Genomic DNA, 11,471 nt, shown 5'->3' with positions numbered 1-11,471 from the left:
AGTATGTGGTCACAGCTTTGAAAAACCAGAAAGATATAGACAGGAAATTTGGATCCTGGTGCTGTACATGTATAGATCTGATGGACCAGAGGACTCAGTGCAGAGCCTGAGGTTGTTCTTCATGCTGGGCCACTGCTGCTGCTGCTGCAGTGGAGGAGCACAGGTTAGGAAACAGTGACAAGAAACAGTTGAATGAATGTGTTTGATGACAAGAAACAGTTGAATGAATGTGTTGTAGCTACTTTAGCATCTTTTTATACATCTTTCCAAAGCTGTTATATGTTTTTTGCTAATTTTGTACGTTCCTTTTACATGCAACTATTTTTGGAAATTTCATATAATGTTTTATTTCTTTTTCATCTTCTAAGGCTTAATCATTTTGAGGGTTGCTCTAGGGGCACACCCCAGACAGGTCACTGAGCTTTAGTTAATTGCAGGCTAGTTTCTATTTATTTTATCCGTCATTAAATTTCAAAACAAATAAATGCACAGGAATTGTAGTGGATTATAATCTTCTGTTGAAGGCAGATAACTGTCTTTTATCAAATCAACCAAATGTTTGAACACCTGTGGCTTGGACGTCACTTCAAAATATTAGTCACTTCCCTTTATTATATTCTTGCCATTCTGCACCGTGGGTCCAAGAGGAGTGCAAATGGCATATATATGCAAATGGAAGTTTACTTTGACTTACAGTTATAATAGTGACTATTGTAACTGTAATAGGGAATAATGTGCACTTTCACCTCACGTCCTGTAGGCTGTGCAAAGCACTTTACTTTAGGTCATGCAGCTAAATCAGAATAAAAACAAGGACAAGGATGAGACCTACCTGGGTGGTACTGGTCCTTCATTTTGTTAGAGAACTCTAGCCATGGTGTGGAGCTGATACCAGTCAGAGTGACGTTACCTGAGAGCCCTGAACGCTGCACTCACTCAGTCACTCACTCAGTGCCGGGACCTGTCAGATTGACAACACCTCTGCACCTCTGCTGGTCTCTGCTTACACAGTCACAACTGGACCTGTCCCATTACTCGTCAACTCTAGACCAATCAGATTAAAGGGCAGGACAGAATGACAGAAATGGTTGTCCAATCAGAAACAGGGAGAGCCAATATAAGGCTAGAGCTATTCAGATAGGGAAATCATACAGTACTCTTCAGCTAAGAAGTTCACAGAGGAATACGCGTAATATAAAGTCATAATACACACCTGGTATATTCTACAATACATGGGTGAAATACAGCGGCAGGTGCACTACAGGTGTATTATTGTCTACTCACCACCTGAGGGTGTATTAGTGACCCCAAGTGGAAATAAATGAGGATTGTAGCAGAGAACTGAAGTTCGACCATTAAAGTCACAGGATGGTGATGCAACAACTGGTAAAAGAAGAACACGTCAACATCTTTTTATACAACTATATTGTAGCATGATTGTTCATACCATCTGTGTGTACATTTGTGTTTCTGTAAAGTAAAGCCCTTTGACAGTAGTCTCAACATTTGGCACTGTTCTAAAGACAGAAATGACAGGAAGGAATGACTCGTTAGAGGAACGATGCAGAGGAAACCCATCCAACTGACAACATTCTGGAAATGCTCAGAGAAACACCAGTAAGGAAATATAAGACGGGATGTTTTGCATATATAAAGAAACCACTGAACCAACAGAATATGTTCAGCACAAAAGGACAACAATGTCTCACATTGAAATACAGTAAATAAGTCTCTGTCATACTGAGCTGAAATGTATTTGGTTTGATTTTAAACCATCAGACATTTAAAAGATAACACCAGCAAAAACTACTTTTAGTGCTTCAAATGATTACACAGTGAGAAAGCGTTAGTCCCTTATGTCTACAGGAAACAAATCCATCCAATGAAACTTTATCTGTTTTATGACGCTCATTACGCTGATCTTCATTAGATTGGGTACTAACCCTGGTTATTTAAATAAACAGATGCTCAAATGGACACTGTTGATGAATCACACACTTTTACAACCTTTAAACTGGATTGTCTTGGATGTTTCTGATGTCCTGATCACCCACACCAAATCTTCTTTTATATCTTTTTGAAAGATAAATTTAGAAAAGTCACAGAATGTTTGTTTTTTTATGATTATCATGCATCACACAATAGGCAGTGCATTTTCTGTCTAACCTTTCTTACCCCATAGTGAACATGGTAATAATTAAGAGTGGACCCAGTGAAATGTTGGAGTAAAGTTAAAATAACACAATGAAAGATTTAGACCAAATGACCAAGTGTGAAATGTTCAAATCTCTCAACGAAAACACACCAGACTGAAGTGAGTGAGAGTCAGAGGTAATAATGATTAAACATAGATATGCTCTTCAATAAAAGTCTGCAATTATTAACAGAACAGTTGGAAAAAAAAGTGGAGCTGTTGAAAAACAAGTGCTTTTGTGAAAGTAGAAAACCAAAGTTCAAAAGTAAACTTTGTAAATTGTTGGTTGGTTTCTGTCTAGACATTTTCAGGAGATTGTCAAATTCAACTCTAAATGAAAACACACTCTCAGAGGAAATGCTCATTGTCTACAGACCTCAGTGCTGAAGCGCGTACAGAAAGTTTAAATATACCTTCCATGAGACCCATAGAAGACCACCACCAAGTACCATCTAACCCATCTCTAACCTACACCCACCCACTGAACCCCCCCAGAAAATACAGGTACAAAAGTACAAAAATAAAGCCAGAGTTATTTGTTCGTCACTTAACACTATCGTTATTGTGAAAAATCACAGTGAATAGAGTATGAACTGTGGACTACACTGTAGCTCAAACACACTAAAGCCCTGACAGTGCAATAAGTGCATTCATCAGAAGTTTATGCAGATACAAGAAGCAGGAAGATACTGGACCTTGGAAAAGGAATCTAAATGTTACCTCCCAGCATGGCAAATACACGTGACTGTGAGTGTGCTTGTTCTGTTAGCTAAAACAGGATTCAGGCCTCCCTTTGGGTCTGCACCTCCACTGTGCCAGCACAGGGGCCACGGGGCGGATAATTGGAAAAACAAATTGTTCCTTATCACTGCAGACAAACATAACTGTTCAATAATTTAACCGTGTACAAACTATTCTCCTGCCAATCCTGTTGTATTCTTGTCTCAAAGCCATAGAGCTAAATATACAAAAGAATCATTGATTTCAATTTCCTTTTTTTTCTGCATAAGCAGGCACAGTGCTGATATGTCAATTATATATGAAAGATTATTTATCTGAATATTTGGGAGTTGATCTGACACATTAGTGCAGCACAGAGAAAGTCCTGGAATGAGAGGAGAGAGAGGGAGAGAGAAAGAGAGAAAGAGAGAGAGAGTGAAGGACTGAGGTTGTCAGTTGAAGGCCGATTTCAGTTCTTTGAAAGCAGCTCGTCTCTGTTTCTGCTCCTCGGCCTGCTTCTTCTTCTCCTCCTGCTCCTGACGGATCTCAGCCTCAAACTTGTTGGATTCATTAATGGCGTTAACCTATAACAAGGGGGAAATCAATATCAATCATCACTTCAGTCTCAGTCAGCTCATACACAGTTGACACTACTGTTTGTTTTAAAATTAAAAGTTAGATGAACTTACTTTAGCTTCAAAAAAGGACTTTGCTCCCTTCACCCCTTCTGCTGAAACATCTATTTCAGAGAGGCGAGCGAGGACACTGAGGCCGCTGTCCTCCGCCAGTTCTCCTGCTGCTGCTTTTCTGAAAATCATCAGGAACTGAAAGGAACAAAAGAGGAACAGAGAAACATGGACGTTTGAATAGAAAGACCACCACTTAGTCTTTTTCTAATTCCTATCCCTTCTTTCTTTTTACCTCTCTGAAATTCAGTTTGTTGTCCAGGTCTTCATCCACCTCCTTGATCATGTTTTTCAGGCCGATGTGAGTCTGAGGAGCACCGAGCTTTTCCATCATCAGCTTCAGCTCCATTAGATCAATGTAGTTGTCTTTTCCAGTGTCATACCTTTGCAGAAGTAATAAAAAAGTAAAGAAATGTGAAACATACAATTTGTTTTGTGACCATTTGTTTTCTCTACTTTCTCCATCAGTAATATTCACTTATTCAGATTTAAAGTCAGTGCCCAGGCAGTTTAGATGTAGCTATATAAGGCACTTGTACTTTGGGAATACATTATCTGACTGCACTGTAGTTCCCTTCAAAGCTTTTAAGTGCGGGCAAATGTAAGCTCTGTAAAACAAAGGTGCATTCAGGAACATCAGGAAAATTAGTTTAAAGCCACTCATGCAAGTACACTTCACTCAGATTGAGATGGTATTTTTCAGCAGAAGTCATTCATCTATCGTCATGTAAGCATTTTATAAAATATATACAGTATGAGGGCTGTCAAATGTTTACATTTTTTATTTATTAATCACAGGTTAAAATTGATAACAATGAATCATGATTAACTTGAATCAACGTTCTTAAGTATTATGAAAGAAAATCGGTATATTGCTAGAACAGAAAGATGAATAACAACAGGTCGATGTGAGTGCTGACTATTGCTCTGCTACAAAACCTGGATCTCATGCATCAAATCTCAGAATTTATTAAAAACTAGCACAGATCAGAAAGAATAAACAGTTTTGATTTTTCCCATTTCTGATTTAGGTCCATGAAAAAAATATAAAACATGAGCCTTAAGGACATGCAGTAAAATAGAAAATATAAAACATGAGCCTTAAGGGTGGCGCTTTGGCCCAGAGGCAATGTCTCTGTCATTGGTGTGGAACCCCAGGGTTCACCTCCTGGGCAAGTTCGAATCCCGGTTAGGGCGGTTGGTACCTTCCAGTGGACTCACCACCCGCAGGAAGGTTTGGTACGGTGCAATGTGATTTGGGTGGCGACTGCTGCCCCCGCGACCCGGAAACGGATAAGCGGATGAAAATGGATGGATGGATGGATGGATGAGCCTTAAGGACATGCAGTAAAATAAGAAACCATTGTTTTTCTGCCATGACCTAGGTCTTCAGATGGAGGAAGTAGAAGCAGTTCAGAAATTCCTCTTCTGTTTTTTTTTTTTTTTCAGAAGAACTAGAACTAAGAGACTGATTGAATCGCTCAGTTTTTTCTTAAAGGCCGGAAAACTGTTAGGGAGAAGTGAAATGGCTAAGGATTGCTATTATTGATCATTATCTACCCACACGCCCACAGTCCAGATAAACTACTACATGAGTATGCATACCACCAGTATCAGTGAAAATGTAACCTTGGTGGTGTCAATGCTTAGGACAGGTTCAGTGCTTTATTTAAATATTTCGTTTTATAGCAATCTAACTTTAGCAGCGTGTGTGGGCTGATACCACAGCAGGTAGAGCTCTCCTTTTAATCTTTGCGTGACATCATTTACTGCAAAATAGCAAAAAGATGAAAACTTCCCTTTAGATGCTGAAAGATAAATGTATAACTCTATTTTCTTGCTGGTTGACTGCACAGAAAATGAGTGAAGGTAACTGAGAAAGTATAAAGTGCACTTTAAATGCCTGGACAAGTCCTGACGTGACAGAAGCCTGAAGAATCTTTGCAGAGCATCATGCAAAAAAGGTTCAAATTTATGGATGTGCAAAAACAAAGCCTCCAAGTGGAGTTGTCTCTTCCCAGAGGAGAGAGAATGTTCCAAACCCACATGTAGGAGAAGGAGCAGTACAATGACAGGTCATATATTTGACCATGGCTATAACAAAAAATACACTCTCTGTTAACTAAGAGTGACAAACTGTATTCTGTATGATGCTTACTTTGAAGCAACACATGACCTTTGCACGGAGGAAGTGAATATATGGCTACCCTTTAACACAATGAACATAATTTAGTATTAAAAAGTCACACCACTTCCTTTGGTTTTATTATGTTCCCACTCTGACCAAGTCCAAAAATGTAGCTTTAAACTGCTGGCATTAAAACAGAATGATATTTTACTTTAAAAACAGCTGGATATTTGTGAGTGTGTAAAAAAGATGACGTCAAACCTGGGATGTGGTGATTTGGTTTTGGCCAAACTCAGAGTTTCTCAACTAGGTGTGAAATAATATCAAAGTCTGGCTCCAGGGCAAATCCTAGAATTAAGACCAGAACTTATGTGACATGCCTGTTTGTCATCATTAGAGATGACCGCTGATGACTGCTTCAGTACTACACGATATTTTTGAAGAAACCTGTATAGAATATATATATATATACATATACATATATACATATATATACATATACACATATATATACACATATACATATATACACATACACATACACACACACATATATATATATACATATATCGTGCTTTGTAATCATTTTTGGAAAAAGTAACTTTGTTATCGGCTACTTGTTTCTTTACTCTTTTTTCTGAATAGCTTTTACCACCATAATGGACCTTTACTAAATCCATAATGTTATTATTTCTGTGAGAGTTTGTTGATTTTTATTTTTGGCCTTGTGAATTATGTTGTTGAAGGAATTACAGACCACACCTCAGAAAATGACATGTTGTTCTTCCCTTGTAACTTGACTAAAGTTAGATAGATTATATAGATTCATTCTATTTAATTTCAATATATTTGACTTCTCTATTTTAAAAGATGTTTTTCTAAAACCTAGAATTGAAAGATATTTCTAGAAAGGAGTCACTGGTGTTGCTTATATATATTTAAAATTCCAAGGAATTTGGTGCTTATAATAAACTATATATTGTATATATACACACACGTTTTGTTCTTTCAGTATTCATTTGTCAATACAGAAAAAAGATTAAATTATTTCTACAGTCAGTGAAAGCTGTTACTCACTTCCTTGTCACATACTTGCGTAATGTCCACACCCTGCAATCAGCTAACCCCCAGAAATCAGCAGTATGAGATTAGGTGAAATATCTCTAACTCACTGAACTTTTCACCGACTTTTGGTTACTCTAACAAGTTGTTGAATTTTATTCAGTTGTTTAGTGTTAACTTATTCCACTGTTTATCTTGTTTATTATTCTTATACCTTAAGTATAATCTTCATTTCCGGTGCTTTATTGAAGTTTACAGGACGATGCGCTGTTGACAACACAAGAACTGTAAAGAAATAATGTTGAATGTAGCACTGACATGCACTAACTAAACTGACGACTCTATTTCCTTATATGTGCAAATCTAGCAGCTTCCTCTAACTGACCTGTCATCAAATCACACCCGGGTGTGGGACAGTGAGGGGCCAATGGGGCCTGCAGTAGAAACAACAGCAGACTGTTATTAAAGTCACTTACATTTTAAACATCTTCTCCATGTCTTTGATCTGCTTCCTGGAGAACTCCTTGAACTCGGTGTAAGGGTTGAACACCTTCGTGCTGGGCTGACAGGGCTCTGCTTGGCCCTCGTTCAGTTCTCCTCTTCTTAAAAGTTTGGCCCCAAGCTCAGAGTCTGCGTTGGCCGTGGTCTCTTTCTCGCCATTCTCACCTTCTTGTTCCGTACAATCTAGGGCCACCGGCTCCTCTGTTCCTTCTTCTATTTGGAGCCGTCGGCTGAGTTTCTGAGAAAGCTCGTCTGTGGCCATTTTTTTAGTGCGGAGCCGTTAGTAACGGTTTAGCGTCAGTGCAAACTATGGCGGGACGGAGACAACGTGTGGTCCGAGTAACTTCCTCAACAGATATGTTGAGGTTTTTCTTAAAAAAAGAAAAACGACACAAATTGAAATACAATCACTTTATGTTGCTAATTCGGTTTCCCAGCAGTGACTTAAGCTCTGCCAGACGCACACACACAGGATGTTGACTATCGTCAGCTCATTAACTACGTTGCACTCAACTGTAGCGTCACACAGCCACAACCCCGCCCTTTAAAGAGACAGTTACCTGTTCTGTCACGCCCCGCCCACCTCTAGTACTGTACTGTACTTGTTATGTACCTGGTGATAGTAAAGAGATATAGAAAAGGGAGTATAGATCTGGAAATGTAAAGTACAAGTTCAAATCATCTAACATCTAACATCACACATGACCCCCCAACAACTACCGTTTGTAATCTGCATGCGTAATCTGGTTGTTTCCTGAGGTTTCCTTTTCAAGCCATAGAGTAATTGTGAAACTGGTTGATGGATTTTATACCTATATAACGGTACAGTTTAAAATTGGTATAGAGCTTTCCTTGCACTGATTTTGACGCTTGTTTAAACTGTTACTCGGCACATAATGCTGTGTGGTCTTGTTCTAAATGTACAACTCTCTGTTTAATAGGGTCTTGGATAGTGTCCAGCAAACACATTGCCAAGATAAAATAAATTAATCGGGTGTAAACTGTAGAAGTCTTTTGTCATGTAAAATAAATATACAAGCTCAGTTTGATGAGACACATAAGCCTTAATGGAGCCCACAGAACTGAATGGAGTGCTGAAAGAGGTCAGCTGGAAAGGTCAGCTAAAGTAAAAGAAAGACAGAATAAACCAAAATCACTGGAATTACTCACTCTCCACATATTATTGTTTATCACAAGGTTACAAACTGGGGCTTTTAGTCAGCAAAACCTTTGCTGACTAAACCTGATGACTCATGACTCACTACTCTTTCCTGGATAACATGAAATGAGCATACTTCACATTGTTCATGCTTGTGACCACACACACTTATATATATATAGTTGTTAACAAGTCTTTGTGCTGTATAAATATTACCAACAAAGCCAATCATTTCATTTGTGAAATTCCTGACCATTGTTGACTAATATCCAGTTATTTTCTCTGCTAATCCCCATTCCCACTTGTTATAAACAGCTGTTCTGTGTGGTCAGCTCTCAGTAAGCCATAACACTCCCAACTGCACTCTAAATGCATTTTTAGATGCCATCACAAGGACTGCATTCAGAGTTGCTATGGGCATTCATGTTGTTGCATTCTCGAGCATGCATGAACACAATATTTTCCTCAAGACTGCCTACATAATTAATGTCCTCTAACCCAACATCATTTAACAGTAGGCTGAAGTATTTCAACTATTCTTTCTGTCCTTATGTTACTTATATGCTTATATTCTTCTATTATTCCATATTCAATATGCTCTATACTTCTCCTGACTCTTTTAATCAGTAGAGTGTTCAAAAGTACAATTTCCTGAAAAATCATTCCACTCACTAGTAAAGGTCACCATTGCAGATAAAAAGGCGTGACACTAAATCATAGTAGGGTGATCCTCCTCTTTGAAAAACAAAGAGACCCAAGGGAGTGTTTGAATGATGATGACATCACTCTGTTCAGCCTTGCAGAGGAAGCCTTGTGCCAGGGTGTTGGCATGTGACTGATTGTGTGGGGAACAATGCAAGTTCTTACTGCCGCAAAACACTGGATGTACTCTTTACCCTGGACGGTCTGGGTCTCAGGGGTCTCAGGAGGAGTTCATCCATCTGTGTCTGCTTTGTGGACTTGGAAAAGGCCTGTGACTGAGATCCCACATGGCATCCTGTGGAAGGTTACTGTGGGAAATGTGTTGGTTTTAAGGCTATTTGTTCCCCAAGGACATGGGTCTTTTGGTGTTTGGTTAACAGCTACGTCACAGAAAAGTTCTCAGATTCCACTTTTTGCCAAACATGATTGTAAGCAGCAAGTTATGGAGATTTGTGTCGTTTTAAAAGGCTTTTAAAATGACTTTCCACAAAGATTATTTTTCCACAAACGGTGGAAAAGGTTTCTCCAAAACACATGTTATATATTTTTTCAAGCATTTTTATTTCGTTTTATTATTATTATTATTATTAGTAGTAGTAGTAGTAGTAGTAGTAGTAGTAGTAGTAGTAGTAGTAGTATATGTAGTTCTTTAAATGTAGCACCTATAGGCAAACACGAAGCACTTGTAGGTGCGTGTATATACTACCATCTCGTGGCATAAGCATATTAGTACATGTACTATTATACATATACCACTCTTCTGCAGCCAGTCTAGTTTGTAAATTGCAGAGTACGGGAAGCCACTGTAAAAAATAAACAATTCATGCCCATAGCCGTGATCCTGAATGATATAAATATTTATATGTTACTCACGGGTGACATCTTGTGCTGTGATTCTGAAAATACAAGTGTTGGAGCAGATTTTTAAGAAATACGTCATCAACTGTGACCATTGGGCTTTGAGTGGGGAGATTGAGAATACTAAAAAGACTGACTCAACACCATACTTCTCTGGGGACCTGGGCTCAGTCAACAACATATGCTGTGGTAGGAATCGTCTCGAGGCCTCATCAGATGTTTTTTATTTTAACAAAGTGACATTTAAGGGGAGTTGAAAAAGCAACAAAATCAAAAATTAACAACTGAATCACCGGTCACTGAAATCACCATCATTCTAACTACAACTGAACTATTTGTGGTAATGGGCTTGATTTATACAGGAATTAACTGCATCGTTATAATTACCTTTTAATTATAATAAACCTACATCAGAGCTTTTAGAGGAGCAGCAAGATACAAGTGTGTGTGTGTGTGTGTGTGTGTGAGAGAGAGAGGGCAGCTGCTTTTCAACTCTCATCATCTGTTGCAGATGGAAAGAAAAACATCACCATCTCAGCTCACTCTCCCTTTCTTTCTCATTACCACCTCCCTCTAAAATATCACCACACTCTCTCTCTCTCTCTCTCTCTCTCACACACACACACACACACACACACACGCTGCTGTACAGTACCGGCATGCATGCATCTGTGTGCTACAGTTATGCAGCAGCAGCAGAGGCGGCGGCGGTAGCAGCAGTGTCTCAGCTGTTGATCTTGTCAAAAGCCTGGGAAAGTGGCAGGTCCCTCCTGATGGTGGCCTTGACTCCTCAGTCTGGCCAGTTCACTCATCCTCTTCCATGTCTTACACTATGTCTGTGTGAAACCTGAAGCTCCGATTCTCCTCATATTTGGGAGATGAGTAGCACCGGAGGTCTTAAAGAACCATTTGGAAGCTTTTATTTGCCAGTGATTCATGACTTTAGTGTCTGCTTGGATTCTAACATTCCTTTCCTAGTGATGATGTGATTGGCTAAGCCTGCTCAATGTGTAAAACTCTTACTGTCTGTCCTAGTAACAATCACTTTCATACAGCCTTTTTTAAATGATATGAACTATCAATATCGACAGTTTCCTGTTTAAACATTAATTGCTGTTGATACATTTAGAGTTGATACTTCTAAATATATGAACTTGAAGACTGTACACTAAAGCCCTTCATTCTTCCGAATTTAAAGATACAATGAGGAAATATTACAATAATGTGCATGTATGTGTTCCAATTAACTTTAAACCAATTAACTTCACATATAACGACAGACAGCAGTCTAGTCACAGCACAAATAACAGGCCTGATCTACCAAGTTATCTACCAACTGTAATTATTTATGTGATGTATGACCAGGGCCAGAGGTGATTTCTTTCTGTCCACACCTTAGGGTTTAGTGCCAAGGTCACTGTAGCATTGTTGTTTGTTTTGTTTTTTTCTTGCTATGCCTTT

The 11,471-nt window shown here is 38.8% G+C and overlaps 2 protein-coding genes across 2 annotated transcripts in view; both read right to left on the bottom strand.

The window, feature by feature from the left end:
• LOC103384841 (protein FAM107A) overlaps positions 1-1,255 on the bottom strand; it is a 3,927-nt gene extending 2,672 nt beyond the window's left edge. The window contains exon 1 of the mRNA XM_025059494.1: positions 833-1,255. Coding sequence (XP_024915262.1) covers positions 833-854 — 22 coding nt within the window. The 5' untranslated portion in view covers positions 855-1,255. The remainder of the gene's footprint in view (positions 1-832) is intronic.
• Positions 1,256-1,408: 153 nt separating this feature from the next.
• On the bottom strand, positions 1,409-7,792 carry efhd2 (EF-hand domain family, member D2). The gene is made up of 4 exons (XM_008318523.3): positions 7,267-7,792; positions 3,836-3,983; positions 3,604-3,738; positions 1,409-3,498 (listed from the first exon to the last, which is right to left on the bottom strand). The coding sequence occupies exons 1-4, from the start codon at positions 7,551-7,553 to the stop codon at positions 3,367-3,369; spliced, it is 702 nt and encodes a 233-aa protein (XP_008316745.1). The 5' UTR covers positions 7,554-7,792; the 3' UTR covers positions 1,409-3,366.
• Positions 7,793-11,471: the final 3,679 nt, after the last annotated feature.

This window comes from Cynoglossus semilaevis, chromosome 10 (assembly GCF_000523025.1).
Source record: "Cynoglossus semilaevis isolate Cse_v1.0 chromosome 10, Cse_v1.0, whole genome shotgun sequence".
Taxonomy (NCBI): domain Eukaryota; kingdom Metazoa; phylum Chordata; class Actinopteri; order Pleuronectiformes; family Cynoglossidae; genus Cynoglossus; species Cynoglossus semilaevis.
This window is presented reverse-complemented; position numbering and strand designations above follow the sequence as displayed.

Excerpts from the sequence above, each read along its gene's own strand:
- efhd2 (XM_008318523.3), bottom strand. The coding sequence starts at position 7,553 with ATGGCCACAGACGAGCTTTCTCAGAAACTCAGCCGACGGCTCCAAATA. Across the intron at positions 3,984-7,266 it reads ATGGAGAAGATGTTTAAAAT|GTATGACACTGGAAAAGACA; the intron begins GTAAGTGACTTT and ends ACTTCTGCAAAG. Across the intron at positions 3,499-3,603 it reads AGTCCTTTTTTGAAGCTAAA|GTTAACGCCATTAATGAATC; the intron begins GTAAGTTCATCT and ends CCCTTGTTATAG.